A 21641-nucleotide genomic window follows, 5' to 3' on the forward strand; every position below is an offset into this window, starting at 1 on the left:
ATCAATCTTGTAGTCAGGTTAGATAAGTTCTGTTTGTTATCATCAACAGATAAGTAGACTTGTCTGAATTCTTACATTTTAGCGTTTGATACTATATCGCAACTTTTGCAAACTTCGCTCTATACATTAAGAATGATGTAAACAAGGAAAGAATGATTTGTAGAATATATTGTATCACTGATCAGAAACAAGTTGTTTGTGTAAACTATTTAATCAATTTTGACTTATCATAAGATAGTAGGTGTGAACAGATACAGAAATATCCTTTTGCACTTAAATATTCTATATTAATATTTAGCAATGGTAGTAATATACATACATCACAAGTTTTAGGACTTAAGTGGAAAATTATGGTTTACAATGCAGGGGTCTGTCCAGGCCGAATTTACTACCGTTTAGCGGTACCTTCACAAATTCAACTTTAGGAAAAACGGTAGTTTCACAAATTCAATTTTAGGAAAAACGGTAGTTTCACAAAATACTTTTTCTTAAAATTTCATTTTTGTATCCCTTAATAAACGATAAATCCATATTTTTGTGTAGATTTTTTAATATAATTTTTAATTTTTCACAAATTACGTTTAAATTTTCACAAAATAGGTACCTGTCAGAAAAACCTAGACAGACCCCTGCAATGTGTCCCGTAATGCATTTAGTGCAAATTTTATAGAAGCCTACAATGAATCTTTTAAAAATATAGTTTCATAACACTCAAAGATTCTTGAAAATCTATAAATGATAAGACAAAAATAAAGCCTCTCCCAATACCAGTGCATGTTCATTAACTAGTAGCCAACATTATTCTAAATATAAACAGTCTGACATTGTTTTTTTGCTTAATGCGGCACTAACAGTGGTCAGTCAGACAGTATGCTTTTAAAAAATGCAAATATGGAGAGGACTGTTTCTGATTTCAACTTTAATTATATAGTGAATAAACAATAAGGTCAATAAACAAAGTAAATAATATAATAATTAAGCCAAAGTAAGCAAGGAAAGAAAACTTTTACAAATTGTTTTCTTAATGAATACTTCATGATAACCAAACAATAATAAGGGATCAATTTACAACAACTATAGAAGGTTCCAGATTTTTCATAATGATTAATCTTCTAACACTTACATTCTATCACAAATATTTAATTAATAAAATATTTCGTCATTAAAATTTTACCAATAAAGAATTAATTACTAAATTTACACTATATCTTAATAAGACAAGTCAATAGCTTAAACAAGATCAGTGCTAGTATTTGGATGGTGAAAAGAAAGTTGCCTTGGAAGCTGCTTAAGTGGTTTGTTGACAAACAAAATATATCAAGGTTGTTAAAATTCAAAATAAAAACTTACCGTAAAAAAACAGAGAGTATCACGGCGATCACAGCCACACTTAAGAGAGTGATCGTATGAGGTTTATAGAAAAATTCTAATGATATATCGTCAACAGGGCGCTCATTTACATAGCAAAAATTATCGTAAGATTTACTACGATCATTATTAGACTTGCTTTTCGCCATGCCTTTCTGCTAAAAAAAATAAGAAACCCCCCACCGTTCCAAGCCCCTACAATCTTTGTAGTCGTGGTCACAAATAATTTCACTGTCAGCTGATATCATAAAAGATAATCTTTTTACTGTCAGCAAAATCTTTAGCTAGCAGATTTTGAAAAAGTGCTTTCTCTATTTTTTTAGTATTGGCTTAATTAATGTACAGTCCCGCAGTGGACTGATCGTTAAGACGCGGTTCCCAGCAGATCACCGAAGTCAGGTCAGTGTGCGGGTGGGTGACCACTTGGATCAGTCTGCGTAGGGACCAAGGGTGGGTGTGCGGTACTGGTCCTCGTTAAACTGTGCTACCGTAAAGTGCTCGACTTTGCGCGCAGGTCATCGGGCTACCGAAGCGGGGGCGCCATCCCCTCCGCAGAGGATCAAAATTGTGACGGCATGTCTTCGGATCATCCTCCGGGATGTTTCCCAGACCGTCGTCAATAGCCCATTGTGCAGCTCTAGTGCGACGCAAATTAACAACAACAACAACAATTAATGTACAAAAATTTAAGCAGATGACGAACATGAGTCAGAATGCAATTCCGCATATGCGGAGGAGCAACCACCTCCAGAAATTAAATAGATAAATCCTATTGGCTGAATTTATCATGGCTGGCGCTCTTATCACTTATTCACTATTCGCGATCGCAACACTCGAATACGCCATCTAGGGAGAGACCGGTTTCATGCCTTTAGCCCTTCCCTCTCCTCCTCTTTTCAGTCGTATAGGAATGTACTACGATAATTTCCCTTTTCTTAATATTTTTCCCTTTCATTTAATAAAAATATTTTTTTANTAATTTTTATTGCTGTTTTCTCTGCAACCTTAAATATACCTCAAAACAACCTTAATACCTCAAAAATACCTCAAATCAACCTTAAATATACCTAAAATTTTCATAAGGGTTTCCACACGCTAATGGGGAAAGCATGTGATATGTTGCCATAGGAAAAGAGTTCTGCTCTACTCCACCTGCAACTCATTTCGATCGCCAATTCCTGTTTAAGCTACTTCTGCCTATTTTTTTCCTTTTACTTTTATTTATTTTTTTAAATAACATATATGTGTTGACTAGATAATTTTACATAACGCTTTTTATGAAAGCAAATGTAACTTATTTACTGTATATCCAAAAATGTTACGTAATAAAGTCAAATAATTCATGGAATTGCTGTATTGGCGATCGTAACACTCGAATACGCCAGAGACCGGTTTCATGCCTTTAGCCCTTNGTAAGGCCGTAGCCGGGTTCCACTGCCTCCCAGCATTTCTTCTGCACCATCAGTGCGCGAGCACGTATTGCCCATGCATGGTAATTCTCACCATTTAACTTCTTCAATTTGTAATCTTCCATGGTGACGATTTGTGCTATTCTACTGCCTGTCTTCTTACATCCGAATTTCCAATGTTTACTTACACAGAGCTTCGTGCTGATAACGTGTTGAAATTAAATTACAATTGTAAATAAACAGATCATTTTGAGAAAAAGAAATATTTTAATAAAGATTATAACATAAGACAACTTAGACGAAAAAAGAACACTTCTATTGATATATTTTCTATATAAAAAATAATAAAAAGTTGCCAAAATCAAACGAACAAAAACAAGACAATGCATCAGTCAAACTGCTCACAACAACCTCGATTTGCTGATTCCATCAAAAACCTCCGGTCCTGGTACTTTATATTCTTTCAAACAATACTTGTGTTTACAATGCTAAAAGTGTTAACACTAACGTAAGATGGTGCACAGCTTGCAACAAGAACAAACAGTAATAAACTTATGGCAAAAGGCCAAATCATGACTGCCAAAAAAGAGAGTTATTCAAAATCTAGCAACCGTGTCACCTTTTTTAATAATAAATAACAAAATAACTAAAGTTAATTTTCACTCCAAACTCCCCAAAATTAAATAATAACATTAATATTTTATGAAATACGGCAGATATGAGCTCAGAAATTATCTAATTTATTTCTTTTATTGAAAACAAAATTATGCGTTTGAAAACATCGCCTATCAGAATAACATGTAGAAAGCAGCTGCAAACTTCTTAACCGGAATTAGAGTAGGTGCCGAGCTCGAGATTGTTATTGTTTACATTTCTACTGAAAACACCATCCATAGGAATGTACTACGATAATTTCCCTTTTCTTAATATTTTTCCTTTTTATTTCATAAAAATATTTTTTAAAACTTCCGTGATACTTTTCTCTAGAACTATGTTTAAGGCAGTTTTCAGTTCCCTATAGTTTTCCAACTTAAAAGATTTTAATCTATATGAAAATCAAGAGAGAAACTAACGTATTTCCTTCCTCTATGACACGCTAATGGGGAAAGCATGTGAAGTGTTGCCATGGAGAGTTCTGCTCTACGCCACCTACGGTTCATTTCGATCGACAATAATAAAGGTACCCGCGTATATTTTGTATTCGATTTACTGGTCCATAGCATTGATTATCCAACTAACTCAACTCTATATGCTGGTCTGACATTATAGCGCTTTTAGGACTAAAAAACTAATATTTAACTATTATAATACCTTGACCAGTCCTTTTTAGTTGGCTTGATTTGATTTGTTCGAGCTGCACAAAGGGCTATTGGCGACGGTCTGGGAAACATCCCTGAGGATGATCCGAAGACATGCCATCACATTGATCCTCAGCAGAGGGGATGGCACTCCCGCTTCGGTAGCCCAACTAACTGCACTCGAAGTCGAGCACTTTACGGTAGCACAGTTTAACGAGGACCAATACCGCACACCCTCGGTCCCTANTGTTCACCCACCTGCACACTGACCGCAGTCAGTGATGCTTGACTTCGGTGATCTGCTGGGAACCGTATCTTAACGATCAATCCACTGCGGGACCTTTTTAGTTGGCAATGGTAATCTAACATCTATGATGAAATTACTTAAATGATGGCAAACCAAAACTAATAACAGATAATTATTTAAATTTAAATAAATTAGTTAAAAAACTGCCTTTGATCCTTCCGACATTGAATTTAAAATTTGTTGGGGCAAAATTGATTAAAAATTCTAATTGCAAAATATTAAAAGTTTTAACTATGATAAAATCAAAAGAGAAGAACTTTTTGTCATTGAATGTATAATGCTATAATATTTTCGAATCTACTGTCGAAAAGGCAGTAAAACATTATTTGAAACAATTATAAGTAATTTTCTTTTATTAACATTTGATTTTATAAGTGTTAAAATATTGTAAGATTTTTCCTGTTTCACCCATCAACGAATCCACAGTAAGACCAACATCTATTATCTACGATCAAAGCTAAAGAAAAAGTAACTTATATTAAATACCTTCAAAAATGGAGATTTTGAATTTCTCAGTACATATCGTCAAATTATCAGCTAAAAATAACAATTTAAAATGTCGATATAATATAAAAAATTAATTTAGTTTCAATTTTTCTTTTTTTAAATTATGGGGCTCCATCCCGTTGTCGCTATCTTCACAGTCCCCAGAACTATTTACGTACAAAAAAGAAAGATATAGCTGTAAAATATGTATATATATATACATAATTTTAGAAAGTTACAGTATCCTTGTTCATCAATTTAGCTAGATGCCTGCAGCCGTTTCCGCCTTCACGCCTTCTGCATATCACTAAGGTTAGGGATAATATATTTTACTATGGTGTAAAATTTTAATTTGTTAATTCAATAAAGAGAAGGATATCTTAATCTTATCTTAAACGTATGGAAGAAAGCATCGAAAATAAAAAAATAGTTACAATACTTTGCCTTGATTTTCTTTCTATTATTTTAAATCAAATTAATTTTAATAATATAAAGAAAAAAGCAATTTTGTCGGAAAAAAATAAACTAAGAATTTTTTTACAAAAAAAGAAGAAAAAATTGAGCTTATAAAGAAATTAAGCTTATTGAAAAATTGAGCTTATAAAAAAGAAAGATATTAATGGGACTTTAAAGCTTTTTAAAAGTTCCATGCAAAATTTTTTTTCCAAATAATTATATATATTGCGTTGAAAGTAATAGGTCAATAAATTTTATAGGTTTGTTTTTTGCATAGTATTTCAAAACAATGTTAAAAAGCTAAAATTATCTTTCATTAAATAATTAAATGTAATAATATTGAGCATTGGCATTGAGTATAGTTAAGTGCGGCGAGCTCTCTGCTTATCGCAATCTAATAATATATTTTTATTGCTTAAGTTTATAGGCTCACCATTTCATAGGTTCAAAAAATTCGAAGCAAAATACATATATTTTTTACAACTGTCACATTAATTGCTTTGATATTGTTACTAAAGCAGCTTCGAAATCCCGAGCGGGGGATTTTTCAGCCAAATAACTTTTGAAATCCCAAGAAGGGAATATTCACCGGGGAAAAAGAAAAGAAAAAAATTTTGCTCTTGAATAGGAGCTGCAGATTTTGTTCCTGTTTTAAATCCCAAGTAGGGGAATCATTGTTCCCCTACTCGGTTCATCGAAAACCGAATTCGGTGTTCACCTAAATTCTACGCTCGTGGAGGAGCGGTTTATCAAATTAACATTCACTCGAATGTTGTTCCTGTGTTAAATTCCGTCTTAAATCTGCCGAGAAGGGCAGTTGGAATCCACGAATTTTCCGTAGCAATAGCGATCAGGACAGGAGAAGTGCAGCAAAAAATCAACAATAACTGAATCTGTCGCGAAGGACAGCAGCAACAACTGAATCTGCCGTGAAGAGCAGAACTGATCCAGAAACTTTCCGGAACTATTGGAATATTTTGTGCAACTCAGAAGGGCAGTCAACTTTTCCTGAAAGTGCAGTTGTAAAATCCTTGGATACGAAAGGGATACGAATCTGGCTTGAATCAATGAAACATTGGATTACCATTGGAGAGTCTCTTCAATCAAGGAAGGAAATTTTCAATTTTAAAAATGTATAAAAATTCAAAGAAAGAAGACCTAGTAAAAGTATTAGAGGAAATAGGAGGTATCGCAGACAGCAGCGATAATATTGTTAAATTAAAAGAGAAAATTGAATCCACCGAAATATTTAAAAATGATTCTGAATTTGTCAAAAATTTAATAACTAACGCCGTAGAAGAAAGAGTACAAACAGCGGACAGGGAACTTAAACTAAGCGAAATTCAAGTTGAGCTAGAAAAATTAAAATTAGAAAGACTCGAGAAAGAAATGCTTTTATTAGAGGCAAAAAACAAAGCATTTGAAATCGACCCTCCCAAAACAATAAATGATACACCCGAAGCAAAAATTGAGAATCTAATTCATAGCATTAATTATAGCTCTTCCAGTTCCATCGAAACCTGAAAACTTTAATCAATTTTTTTCATCGTTGGAAAGAGCTTTTAGTACGAAAAACATAAATTAGGGGCTTAAAGCTGAAATCTTAATCAATATGGTAGGTGAAAAAGCAAACAGCGTCTTGTTATACATTGAAGATGATGATTTAAAAAACTATGAAAAATTAAAAGCTTTAATATTGCGCGATTTTCAATAAACTCCCTAAGAATGTTTGAATAACTTTAAAAATTCCTCAAAATTTAAAAAAGAAACATATATTCAATTTGCTACTCGCTTGAATTCACATTTCGAGTATTATTGCAAATTACGTAAAGTTGAAACATTTAAATCATTATGCAATTTAATCACATCCGATAAAATAATTGAGACATTAAATAAAGAGATGGCCAGTCATTTTTTAATCCGTCAGGGAGAAAATTGATTTAATCCTGTCGAGTTAGCACGAGAATTAGACATTTACACTACGTCAAAAAATATGCCACACAGAGAAGTTTCCAATACCCATAAATATAGGGAGAACACTTTCTTTCGAAGCGAGAAAAATTTTTTCAGAAAAAACCATCCAGATCGTTTTTCTCAAGCGATAGATAAACAAAATAGAGCGGAGAGACAATGCTATATTTGCGGGGAAATTAATCATTTTGCCCTCGAATGCCAAACAAGATTGAAAAAAACATATGATTCCAGAAGCGATAAATCAGAAAGAAAAAATACCTCTCCCAGAGAAAACTTAAAAAATAAAAGCTTTAGTGTAAATACATGCAGACCATCTGGAGAAAATAATTTTAAGCACGAGTTGATGTATGCTCAGATTTATTTGAATAAAAATATCCCAGTGAATGGCATAATTGATTCTGGGGCTCAATTATCGGTGATTAATTCAAATAAAATAAAAATAAACGATTCTCTCCAATCTAGCATAATACTAACCTCGTGTTTTGGGGACAGACGAGAAGCGAAACTTAGAGAGATTGAAATGTCTTTAAATCCTAATGAGTCAGGGTTGAAGGTCAGCGCCGCTGTTTCGGACGATCTTGAAGTAGAAGCTTTCCTAAACCCAACGATTTACGACCAATTAATAAAACTAGATCAGCTTTCTTCAAATGTAAATACGCAAACCGAAACTTCTAAGAGTGAGGATTTTTATGACTGTTCTTGTTTCAATATTACGAGGGTTGCTATTTGATATTTATATTTCTGGCCTTGGCAACAGTTAGTGTTGCTAGGCGACTGCAGGCGATTTTAATCGATAGTTTGATATTTTAAACATAAATTCACAGACGATTTACCATTATAGCTTCATTTGTGTTGTTAACAGTAAATTGAAAAGTTCTTCTCTTTCAAAAAATGGAATTGAATCGTGAACATTTTCGTGCCATTATTTTTCATAACTTTCGACGTGAATTGTCAAGACAAGAGTGCTTCGATGAACTTAATTCTTTATTCAGCGATAAAGCGCCATCCTACAGCACTGTAAAAAATTGGTATAACGAATTTAATCGTGGTCGATGTTCGATCCAGGACGAATCCCGTGCAGGTCGTCCAAAATCCGTTGTTGTGCCAGAAAAGATCGATGCTGTGCGTGAACTGATAAAGCAAGATCGTCATGTGACATACCGTGAGATAGAGGCGTCTTTGGACATTAGTATGACTAGCATCAATAAAATATTGCATGAACATTTGAGCGTAAAAAAAATTTGTTCGCGTTGGATCCCGCATAATCTGACAAACGCTCAAAAAAAGGCTCGTGTCGATTGGTGCAAGGAAATGTTGGAAAAATACGTTCAAGGTACATCAAAGGCTGTGTATAACATCTACACAGGTGACGAATCATGGATCTATGCATATGAGCCGGAAACAAAACAGCAATCAACTGTATGGGTCTTCCAAGACGAGGCAAAACCAACAAAAGTTGTTCGAGGAAGAAGCACATCGAAACAAATGATTGCCTGTTTCTTCGGCATTAACGGTCATGTGGCAACAGTGGCGTTAGAGCAACGCAGGACGGTCAATTCTGAATGGTACACGACCATTTGTTTGCCAGAAGTCATCGGAGAAATTCGAAAAAAGCAGAAGAACAGGCGAATCATTCTTCATCATGACAATGCGAGCTCTCACACATCGACTCAAACAAAGGCATTTCTGACGGAGCGAAAGATCGAACTGATGGGTCATCCGCCGTACAGCCCTGATTTGGCACCCAATGACTTCTTCTTATTCCCACACATCAAAAATAAATTACGTGGACAACGATTTTCGACCCCCGAAGAAGCGGTTGATGCATTCAAAACGCATGTTTTGGAGTTACCTCAATCGGACTGGAAAAAGTGCTTTGAAAATTGGTTCAAACGCATGCAAAAGTGTATTGATCATCATGGAGAATATTTTGAAAAACAATAAAACCAATTTCGATCCTACATATTTGTTTTTTCATTATTAGGCCAGAAATATAAATAGCAACCCTCGTAATGACTCTTGCTCTTGTGAATGTTTTTGTTTATTTAATATCAACAAGGTGTATAGTAATGATGAACTTGATTTATCACATGTTAATTACTCTTGTATTAGAAATGAAATGTCAGTGTTGATTAATAATTACAAACCAAACAAAATTAAAGACATTAAGTTAACAATGAAAATTATTTTAAAAGATGAAATTCCAGTATGTCAAAGGGCTAGACGTTTATCTTTTTCTGAGAAACAAAAAGTAAATACTCAGATATCAGAATGGTTGGAAATAGACATAATTAGTAGAGAGAGTTGCTCTGATTATTGCTTCCCAATAGTTCTTTGCAAAAAGAAAGATAATAGCCTAAGATCGTGCATAGATTACCGGAAATTAAATTCAAAAACAATTAAAGATAGATACCCCTTACCTCTAATTGAAGATGTGTTAGACCAATTACAAAGTTCTAAAATATGTAGCAAAATTGATCTTTGAAATAATGGATGTTTCTATATAGACGTAGACGAGGACAGTGAAAAGTATACCTCATTTGTGACACCTGATGGGCAGTATGAGTTTTATAAAGTGCCATTTGGGTTGTGTAATAGCCTACATTCCAAAGGTACATCAATTATGTGTTCCGTGATCTTCTTAGAGAAGGTGTTGTTGTCATCTTCATGGATGATATTTTTATAGCCGCAGAAAGTGAAATAGACGCACTGAACGGGTTAACGAGAGTATTACAAACTGTGTCCGAATATGGATTGGAACTTAATTTAAGGAAATGCCAGTTTTTGATGTCTAAAATTAACTTTTTGGGTTAAATTATTGAAAACGGTACCCTTAAACCGTCTTCCGAAAAAACATTNATTACAAACTGCGTCCGAATATGGATTGGAACTTAATTTAAGAAAATGCCAGTTTTTGATGTCTAAAATTAACTTTTTGGGTTAAATTATTGAAAACGGTACCCTTAAAAAGTCTTCCGAAAAAATATTAGCTGTTCAAAATTTTCCTGTACCTAAATCTACTAAACAGGTGCAGAGTTTTCTTGGTTTAACCGGATATTTTAAGAAGTTTATTCTTAATTATGCTTTAATTGCTAAACCATTAAGTGATTTACTTCGGGATAACAGTGTATTTTATTTTGGCCCAGACCAACAAACAGCATTTCAAACTTTAAAACAAAAACTTTCTGAAAATCCAGTGCTACACATTTTTAAACAAAGAGCAAAACTTGAGTTACATACCGATGCAAGTAAATTCGGGTATGGTGCTATTCTTTTTTAGTAATCTGATGATAACAAATTACACCCAATACACTATATGAGTAAAAAAACGACTCCTCAAGAGGAGAATTATTCAAGTTATGAACTTGAAGTATTGGCTATAATTGAGGCTTTGAAAAAATTTCTAAATTAGTTAGTGGGAAATAAATTGAAGCTAGTAACAGACTGTTCAGCTTTTCAAAAGACTATGAGTAAAAAGCAATTAACTCCTAAAATTGTTAGGTGGGCATTATTTTTGCAAGATTTTGACTATGAAATTGTACGTAGCCCAGGTAAACAAATGAAACATGTTGATTGTTTAAGTAGATATCCTAGTATGATGCATATTACTTGTGACGAACTAACCTCTAAAATTGTTACTAACCAGAAAAATGATGAATACATTAACTCTATTAAACAACTTTGGGAAAATAAATCAATTGACGATTTTGTGGTAAAAAATAATGTTTTATATAAACTTGAGAATGATACTTACTTGTTAGTGGTTCCACAACAAATGCAAACTGACATGAAACAAATCTACACATGCTAAAGGTCATTTTAGTTATTAAAACTCTTGATGTACTTAAACAAAACTATTATTTTCCAGATATGAAGAAATGTGTTGAAAATGTTGTAAGTAATTGTGTTGAGTGCATATTAGTGAATAGGAAGGCAGGAAAAAGAGAAGGGGTTTTGATCCCGATTCCTAAAAATAATATTTCCTCAGATATTTACCATATTGATTTCACTAGTCCCATGCCTTCAATTAATAAAAACTATAAACATATTTTCACCGTGGTAGACGCTTTTACCAAGTTTGTTTGGTTCTACCCAACCAAATCTACGACAAGCCTAGAGGTAATAGATAAGTTATAAGCTCAACAGATAACTTCTGGGAATCCTTCACGAATAATTACTGACAGAGGTACTGCGTTTACTTCAGATTTTGAGACTTATTGCCAAGATGAAGGTATCGAACATGTTAAAATAACAACAGGTACTCCTCGCGGTAATGGGCAAGTGGAAATAATGCATAAGATCCTCATACCGATACTGGCAAAACTATTGATAAAAGATCCAACTAAGTGGTACAAATTTGTTCCAACAGTACAGCGTACCATAAATTCTACAGTTTCTAGGAGCACTCAGATGACACCATTCCAGCTTTTAATCGGAGTGAAAATGAAAACAAAAGAGGACTTATAAATTCTGCAAATGCTGGAGAAAGAACGTATAGAATCATTTACTCAGTTTGGATCTGGTCTCAAATTAAGGCCCAAGTTCGTCGGTCCATACCAAATCACAAAAGTGAAGAAGAATGATAGATACGGTGTGCTAAAAGTCGGGAATCATGATGGACCAATAAATACTTCATCTATAGCTCACCACACGAAACCGTGGTCAGTAAATTAAAAAATTGTTGCTTATTTTTTATATTTTGCTTTCTCGTTCTTTTTCTTTTTCTTCAGCTAACTGTGTCTGAAGCTGTTCTGATAAAAATGAGGACATTTTGTTGTCAGGATCGCCGAATTATGTTGACTTTCAGCAACTTGGTGTAATATCTCAGAAGATTACATCATCATTCTTTATCATGTAATACTGAGAAGAAATCATGAGATACTACTTCCTAGAAGAGAGGCGCCAACGAGTCCCGAAGGGGAGGTCCCGATGGGAAACTTCCGAGTTTATAATTAAGTCTTGACTTAATACCATAGAACAATCTATTTCTTATTCACATGCATTTGGTCGATACTGCGCGAAGGAAGCTCTCACCAGTCATGTCAATAATGTTAAACTTATCCTTTTATTTCTATTAAATTGTTATGTTTGTTAAATTATCGTCGTTATTTCATCCAATGCTGCACTAACTACCATATATATATATATATTGAATTTGAAAGTATTAAGTATAGAAATAAAAGCGTACATTTTGTTTGTAACAGCATTAAATATAAAATAAAATCTTACACGGTTTAATTAATCCATTTCTCTATTTTTTCTATGTTCTAATAAATATAGAACGTATTTTGGCAAAATCTAAATTTTATCAGTTTTGTTACAATTTTCAAGAAATGTTTTGGAGTGCAATATATAATTCTCAAAAAGTTTCTGAGAGAGGCAATACCTTACAAAACGATACGATGCATAAAAAATTCGTGTTTCACAAAACAATCAAAAATTCAATCGCCGAAGATTCACTCTGAAGGGTAGTAGAACTTTTTAAATTTTTCACCCAAATGTTCAAGAGTTTCTTTATCTGTGAATATTCCTTTTGGGAGATAACCAAGTAGATCACTGGCATGTTCTTTCAGGAATCGAATCCTCTCTTCCTCAACCATTCTGACGCGTTCTGCTTCTACTTTCATCTGATAGTCCTGATCCGCCATTTCTCTAGACTTTTCAGCTGCTTTTTTAAGTCGGTTTTCATTTAACAGTGACTGTAAAACAAATCTAATTATAGTTATCTTTAAGAAAAAGTTTGTGGAATATATATATATATATATATATATATATATATATACANATACACCGAAGAGCCATTACATTATGACCACCCTCCATCTATAACAGTGGGCTCGCCCAGGTTTTAATGGTTTCTCACCCAGGAACAATGTTTTCATGGGCACATTGGGATCCATAATCCTTATAGAACAATCCCTGACGTCTGTAAGCTACTTGAACATAGTTGCACCCATTCATGGCAACAGTTTTTCCTGCGGGGGATGGCGTTTACCAACAGGATACTGTGCCATGTCATAAGCGTCGAATCCTCGAGGAACATTCCAGTAATTTTCAAGTCATGTCTTGGCCCCCAAATTCACCTGACCTTAATCCAATAGAGCATTTTTAATCCTACTTGGAAAACCAAATTCGTGCTGCCACGCTACACCCTCGCGATGTGAGGTAATTGCAGGACCAGTTGATGAGCGCTTGGTACCAGATACCTCAGACTACCTATCAGCACCTTGTGGAATCAATGCCACACCGGGTGCTAGCTGTTTTGAGGGTTAAAATAGGTCCTACATATTATTAGCAGGGTGATCATAATGTAATGGCTCTTTGGTATATATATATATATATATATTCCCCTTCCCCTTTTTCATATGTCTAAAATTTTTCTTTGTTTTGTCTTCATTTTGAACTTATATATATATAACGTCGATGCCGAGTGGAAGGATTAAGACAGGTCTTAGACAGGGAAGGAGGGTACAAAATGCATTTATTAATTATTAAGCAAAGCAGTCATGAAAGTGAGTACGAAAAGTTGTGCTTCCTGATTATATGTAAGGGAAAATCTTGCAAAGTAAATCCGTAAAATGTTTCAATTTAGGGAAAAGAGGGAAATCTTAGTAATTGTAATTGGTTTATCAAATAGGTCTCGCGATTCCCCCAGAGAGTAAAGGGGAAAAATATCCTGCTTTTAATTGATGCATAGTTGATCCAAAAATAGATTTAAGGACAGGATGTGAATTTAAAAGTGTGAGAAAGTATTTCGATTAAATTAATAAAATAAAATAAAAGGATATTCAGAAAAGAACCAACATAAAAAGGTTAATTAAAGCTTTTTATGTTACATCCACCCTCGCCAAAAATGTTTAATTACAATCCAAAAATTTTAGAAATTATCCATTTGCAAAATCTTCCCTGTGGTAGAAGTACAATTAAAATGAAAAAAATCAAATTTGTAATGTTAACAATACATAAAAGTAATATGAATTATAAAAAAATTACATTTGAACTCAAGGTAAAAATTTTAACACAATTAGAAATCTGTTGTAGCATCATCAGTAAATTTAAGATTTTCATTTTCAANTTTTTTTTTTTTTTTTTTTTTTTTTTTTTTTTTTTTTTTTTTTTGGACTTAACAGTTTTTTCAGTTCCAAGTCTTTTCATAACAGTTTTTTCACCATAAGAAGTATTCTTCATAATAACTCAATTTAAGTTAACTTTTCAATCATGATAAAAAATTATAAACATTTTTGAAAAAGTGTAAGTTAAAATGTAAGTAACACATAATACAAAAAACAGTTTTACAGGAAAAATTTCAATCTGGAATTAGTCTTGAGTATTGTTTACCTTGTTTGAAAACAAATAAAAATAAAAATGAGATAGTGGTTGTTACTCTGAAATCCAAGACTTCAGTATTGACTTCATTTCACTTTATTTATTATTTACCTTACATATTTGCCACTTTAATAGCAAAATATTTGAAAATTTCCTGAAGTTAGGAATTTATTTATTATCTAGGATTTGTACAATTCTGTCAACATAATTTTGACAATGTTACGCATCATTGTCACATTTAGTCTCAAGAATATTTGAAAATTCAAGACTATTTTCAGTTTTGCTATTTAAATTTTTATTTTTATGTCTATTTTTCGTTTTATTTTTCTTTAAATTCACTTTATTTACATTCTTGTTATTCTCATTTATCTCTTTTATGTTCAAATTTTTCTTTTATTTTTTTAATAAATAATTTCTTTTAATTAACAAAGCTTTCAAATTTAATATGGTATTAAGGTAAATCAGTTTTTAAAATTTGACTGACCTAGCTATTTTCCTTATTTTTAATCTGAAGTGCAAGTTTGGTTAATTTGCAAATTACCTTTTGTTGGTTTACATTTATATCTCTCTTTCTTTTGGGACATAATTTTTTTTTCTTCAAAAATCTCAGTTCGGATATTTTTCAAAGTAATTTTTGTGCAGAGGTTTGGGTTTATTTTTAAAGTACTACTTGTGTTAGTATTTAACAAGACAGTTTTCTTAGTCACCATCGGGTAGTTGTCACTTTTATATTTTTATTTTTAATGTACTTTGAGTGTATCCGGATACTATACATTGTAAGTTTGTGTTTGGTCACTCTATCTCTATGTTGGAATTGACTCTCAGCCATAAGAAATTTTGTTTGCTTATGAAATGTCTGAGCTAGAACTGGGCTATGAACTAATTAACAACGTTGGACTCAAGCATTGATGTTTGGTTGCTCTTCACTTCAAATTCTAACAACAAGTATTTGATTCATTTTCCAAATTATTTGTATTAGTTTTAACATTTCTTGATTTAATTTAAAATTTCTGCCACACCACAATTGCATTCAGGTATTAAAATTGAATTTCAATAATTATTATAGTTGTATTAAGAAGTGAAAAATATTTTAATGGCATTTTCATATTAACCCTACACACTACAGTAAAATAAAAATATAAATTCAACTAATCAATAAATCATAGAAACTGTAACACATAAAATAATAAATATGAAAATAATTTCTTGAAAATTTTTTTATGCCAATCAAAACAATCAATTCACTGAAAAAAAAATTTCCCAAGAAAAAAAATTTCGACAGTAAATACGATCAATGTATAAAAAATAATTGTTTCAATTGAAGCATCATCAATTCACTGAAAATCAATTGAAACATCAATTGATCACATCAATTGAAACATCATTGTTTCAATTGAAACAAACACTTTAAGTTTGTTCGCGAAGCGAACGAAAATGTAATTGCGCAGCAATTATCGGGGGTTGACGAGCGGCAGTGAGCAGGGGGCGGAGCCCTCTAGTGTATATATATATACATATATTGTACTGTCTTCTTTTTCTCAATAGCTTATGTATACTTTTTCGGACTCATGGATTATAACTNATTGCCTTGAGCTGGAAGAAAAATTGGATGTAAATATAAGGATAGAAATAAAAATTAAAAAAAAAGATCTGAGTGATACAACAATGGAGAATGAAAGCAATCTAAGGTTTTGTTTAATACTAAATAAATTAAATTTTTTATCGTCTTTAGTTTATTAAAAACTGTAATTGCATTGAAATCTGAAAAAATTACGTTTTGCTCTCTTTTTTTATTGATCATGATTCTTTAAAAATAAAAATTGAGGAGAAAGTCCCTAAATATGGCAAGATTGTGGCGACTTATTTTCTGTTTTTCTTTCCTCTGAACGCACAATAGATATACTCTACATAAAAAGAATTATCAAAATTTTTAATAGTTTAAACCTTGGTTTAAACATAACAAAAATCATAAATTTAACAAAAAGTTGCGAATTAGGCATAATTTTCCCACCTAGATGAAAACTATAAAAATCAACTAACAATTCCCGATTTCCGAATATTTTTAAGAGTCCATACAATACAATTTGGAGGAACGTTTTAAATATTAAAAATTTTTATCACAGACTTTTTAATCTAAGAAAAAAAAACTGTTGCTTTCCCTGATGTATATATTTTTTTGCAACTTTAGAAAGAGTTTTCTTATATAATGCAGAACAGATTTCCCTGTTAAGTATCAAGTTTAAATATTTATTTTGCTTTGACTTGGCGTTCCACTAGAGCTACAGTATGAAGATTCGAATGACAGATACAGAATGAAGATTCGAAGACAATACTGGATAATATTCTACATAATGCCAGAGGGAAAATAGTAGAAGTAACCACCAGGTCTCCACACAACGCTTGGGACTTTCCCCCCTTCGAAATCACCGGTATATTTTCAGAATTGCAATCAAACACACATCATCACGGGAAATCGAATCCTAGAAGAATACCGACTGCTATGAGAACAGTGGATGTAGCCAATGAACTTTGTCATCTACCACTTTTTTTAATTCTTCTTAAATTATAATTAGGTAGAAGTCATTAATTAACATTTTTAAAAAACTGAATTTCACGCTGAGTTTAATTTAAGATTATTTGAATTGTTTTTGTTCAAATGATGTAATCCAGAAAATCTATTTGTGATTTCATAGGAAAGCAGAGCGCCCTTGCGACAAAATGACATGAAAGATATTCAGTATAAGCTTTTGATAAAAGTATAAAGCATATTTAACGCAGAAATTCAACCTCCATCAAAGGGGATATAAACATAAGGAATTAACAACCAAAAAGTTTAAAAAATAAAAAATAGTTTGCTTGAAAGCTGAGGAAACATCAAATATTAAATGAAGGGATCTAAACATAGTAGATTATTTTCTTATGCTACTTGAAAATCAAAAATTAATATTAGAGTGATACTTTATTTATATCATATTTTTAATTATAATTACCTCGACCTGATGTTTGTGTTCCAATTGCTTTTGTCTTCTCTTCTGAGCACCCATCTGTTCTAACTTATCTTCCTCATGCAGTTGCCTCATCATGCGTTGTCGGAATAACTCGTCCTCCTTTTTTTGCAAATCTACAAGTTATCAAAAATAATTTGAAACATTTAATATTAATAACAAAATTTAAATGAACTAAGGGGCTAAGGTCCCTTTTCGCTGACGCTCACCAACCCCTATGATTGCTTCGCAATAATTGCTGTTTCTTGGCATAATAAGACAGTTGAATTTATTCAACTGAAAAGAACACTTTTGCCTCCACGTCGAAATATTTCCCTTATGATATTATTAGGATTTATAAGTGGACGTAAATCATTTTGTGAAACAACATTTAAAATTAATAGTATATTATTATAACAAATTTGGTGAGTTCGCAACCGTCATTTAATATTTTGTCTTACAAAATGGACGTATGTATTTTAAATACAATGTTTGCGTTAATCAATTGGTGCAAGAATCTGAAATTTAAGTTCTAAATCATGCAATGAGTATCTTTAACCGTAATTCATAATAGTATATTAATGAAATATGTAACAAAAATAATGATTTTAAAAAGGTTAATAAGATCAGACACCGATTTAAATAACTTTACATTAAAATTTAACGTAGAATTACGTTATTCTAATAATAATAATGAAAATAAAAACAATCCTCCTAAACTCTTAATTTAGAAAACAAACAAAATCAAAAGCGTAATATTAACAGTAGAGGTAAATACCTTTAAATTAGGGATGCAAAGGTATTTATAGGAAAACAATAACTTTATGACTTATATCAATTTTATGGTGATGGCGATTAATGTGGTAAAACTGGATCTTACCATACCATGTGATTTTTCGGTCAATAAAAATGCACCGACAACAATGGAAAACTGTGATACCATCATTAGATTTTTACATATAGTTAGATACCAAAATACTTTATTGCGTTAATAAATACTGTAGTCTGTAATTAATCCAGTAGTTATTGAAAGAAATTGTATTTTGTAATGCCCTAGCTATTTTTTATTTATTTATTTTGTTGACAAAAGTTTGGTATATTATTATAAATGAAAATAACTCTTCTCTTTTTTGAGGGAAGAAAATTGAATTTCTTCTATACATTCAAGTGAGGCATCAATGTAATTTTTTACGTTGAAACGAATGGGACCAACCTGGAGACGATCAGACTAATAGTTTAGAAGTTATAAGGGTTTTATGTGCAAAAAGTACAAATTGTATTTATTTGCGCATTTGACATAGTTATCTAAACATGTGAGGCACGCAATCTGAGAAATCTGGGGAAAGGCAATGTAATCTGTGGGATAGCTGAAATCTGGGAAATGGGATTCTAATAGTTTGGTCTAGAGTGTTGTCAAAAGTTAGGATCCCTTAATATTAAATTCAATATTGGCGTATTTCATAGTTGGAGAAATTTTTTGTACACAATTATAAAATTTATTTAACCAAAGCTAATTAAATGCAAAAAATGATTTTAATAAGTATTTATTATTTTTATTTTTCTATTTAATAATAGTTGAAAAAACTTTAGAATTGTAGGGTACCAAAATTTTTACATCATTCGAAAGAATGCATTTTTGCAAAGTAAAATAGAAAATTTGAACGAAAACGGTCAAATAATTTTTGAAAAGTCAAATTTTAAAAATGCTTTTTTAAAATTTCATATACATATATCATTATTTGAAAGATTGTGCTTAAATTTTCCATCTTGTAGTTTAAAATCGCACTCTTTACAATGATTTAAAAATTGTAGACCTAACAATTTATAATTTTTTGTTCCGGTCCCTTTATTGATGCTGAAATGTTCCCCACTCTCTAAAAGGAAAAAATTAACTCTTCAAAGGCAGTTAGTCACTGGCTGTTTTTCCCTTAAGCACTTTTTTTTTTTTTTTTTTTTTTTTTTTTTTTTTTTTTTTNTTTTTTTTTTTTTTTTTTTTGGTATGGGATTTTCTCTCGAAGCTGATTTTTAAATTTTTAGACTTAGGATAGATAACTAAATACGTATTTTTGTATTCTCTTTTCTGTAAAAAAAAGATAAGTGCGTGTACTCTCTGTCTGACTAAAGAACTCTCTTCAGCAGTCATGTAGAGCCGTGACTATGGTTACGAGGTTAAACTATTTTTATCTGAGTTGTATGGTAAACATTTAGGACAGTCTTTGACTCGAATTGATGAACGAAGTAACGAAAACTTCCCTTGAATGAAATGCACTTTTTCTTGTTTTTATAACAGCAGAGAGTAGTGGGTGGAGTTCTTTGGTTCGACAGACAGTACAGCTGACTCGGGGGAAAAACATCAAACTAACCTTCCTTTTGCCTCTTGACTTTCAACTGCATATCATAAACCTTTTGGAGATCTTTTCCGAATTTTTTTCGTTTCATTTCTTCCTCTCGAAACCTTTCCCTTTCTTCCTCTTCCCTCTGCTCTATCGCCAACTCAGTGCGGAGTTCATCCCATTTCATCTTCTCCCGACATATTTGCTCCAAGAAGTCTAGAAGTTCCTCTTGTATCTGCAGTCGCTGCTCCAGCTCCAATTGTCTCTTCTCCTCCTGCCCTTTGGCTCTCAATTCCTGAGCCTTTCTGTATTCGTCCACTTTCAAGCTCTCTGACACCTCCCTTAGCTTCTCTCGGGATCTCAACTCCTCTCTCACCATTAGAAGTTCCGACATCTGGCGGCGGAGCTCATTTTGTTTCTGTTGAAAAATGCAACGAGAATTAATGTCTGTTTTGAATTTACATTACACTACATTTACAAGAAGACTGATAAGAGTTTTTTGACGTCACAAGCCTGAAAAAAAGCTCGTTATATTTACACCATTTCTGAAATTAAGAACTTCATCTTACAAGGATAGGCAAAAAATGACCATGTGTCGTAGGAGCCAATTTCGATTCCCGGCTTGACTCAGAGTTGTCCTGACTTGATAATGTGAGCCTGAAAACAGCCTATAAGAGTATCGGAAGTAAAAAAAAATTTTATTTCTTTTTATCACGAACTGGCTCCGAGTAAATGGGGAGTTCAGTAAACTCCTTACTCAAGCGTGGATTGACTGAAATTAAAATCACCAGGTAATTAGGGATAAGCAATTGAATTTAAAATGTGCAATAAATAAAAAAATGAGAAAGTAAAATGAAAACAATGAGGGGGCACATTCACGAGGGAGACATTTTCCTTTTACTAAAATTTGACTTCTGTTACCTCAATCTTTGCTCTCGCTTCCTTCAAGTCCTCTTCCTCTATTTGTCTTTTTATTTCATCAATGGCGGCTCTTTCCCTCTCGGCCTGGCCATCGTCAGATGATTCTTGCGTTCTTTTGAATCGAAGCTGTTCATCTAATTCTCTGTGGTATTTCTGTTTCGCTCTCATCTCTTGAAAATCCTTGTCTCTTTCTTCGGCCTCCAGAGCGGCTTTCTCTTTCGCTGATATTTCTGCCAAGTGCTTTTTCTGTTCGTCTTCAAGCTCTCGTAGAGCATTCTTTTCAGCCATTTGTAGTGCCTGCTCTCTGCAGACGTCTGCGGCTAAGATCATTTTGCGCAGATTCTGGAGTTCCGGCGCGTTCTTCCATAATAATTGACGAATCTTCTCTTCCCTCACTTTGTTTGATCTTTTTTCCCCTATCAATTAACAATATATATATATGAAAGGGTAGCAGTCATGGTGAGTGATGTTAGGCCACGCAGATAGCAGTTGGAAGGCAAAAAATATTTTATTAACTTCACTTAGTATATTTAAGACATTTTCTAGCAAAGGCGGAGCTCAAAATCGCACTCAAAAACTGTGTGCTTAAGTTTTTATCTTAGGGAAAGTAGCAAAGGAATTTCCCTCTATTTTGTTATATTTGAGGGGAAAAGGGAAGTGATAAGGATTACTATTGGTTTATGAAAGAAATCTAGCTTTTCCCACACAGAGCATAGGGAGATATGTCCTGCTCTTAATTAAATGCATAGTTGAGCCAAAAATAGATTTAAGAACAGGAT

The 21641-nt window shown here is 32.6% G+C and overlaps 2 protein-coding genes across 2 annotated transcripts in view; both read right to left on the reverse strand.

Annotated features, from left to right (window-relative positions):
• LOC107437030 (phosphatidylserine synthase) overlaps window positions 1-1756 on the reverse strand; it is a 38038-nt gene extending 36282 nt beyond the window's left edge. Inside the window, exon 1 of the mRNA XM_016048894.3 lies at window positions 1351-1756. Within this exon, the coding sequence (XP_015904380.1) occupies window positions 1351-1517 (167 nt within the window). The 5' untranslated portion in view covers window positions 1518-1756. The remainder of the gene's footprint in view (window positions 1-1350) is intronic.
• Window positions 1757-12584: 10828 nt separating this feature from the next.
• Window positions 12585-21641, reverse strand: part of LOC107441138 (meiosis-specific nuclear structural protein 1) — an 18131-nt gene continuing 9074 nt past the window's right edge. Inside the window, exons 2-5 of the mRNA XM_016054290.4 lie at window positions 20863-21278; window positions 19972-20359; window positions 17615-17745; window positions 12585-12997 (exon numbers count right to left, since the gene is read on the reverse strand). Of these exons, the coding sequence (XP_015909776.2) occupies window positions 12755-12997; window positions 17615-17745; window positions 19972-20359; window positions 20863-21278 (1178 nt within the window). The 3' untranslated portion in view covers window positions 12585-12754. The remainder of the gene's footprint in view (window positions 12998-17614; window positions 17746-19971; window positions 20360-20862; window positions 21279-21641) is intronic.

The sequence above is a fragment of the Parasteatoda tepidariorum genome, chromosome 6 (genome assembly GCF_043381705.1).
Source record: "Parasteatoda tepidariorum isolate YZ-2023 chromosome 6, CAS_Ptep_4.0, whole genome shotgun sequence".
Classification (NCBI taxonomy): Eukaryota; Metazoa; Arthropoda; class Arachnida; order Araneae; family Theridiidae; genus Parasteatoda; species Parasteatoda tepidariorum.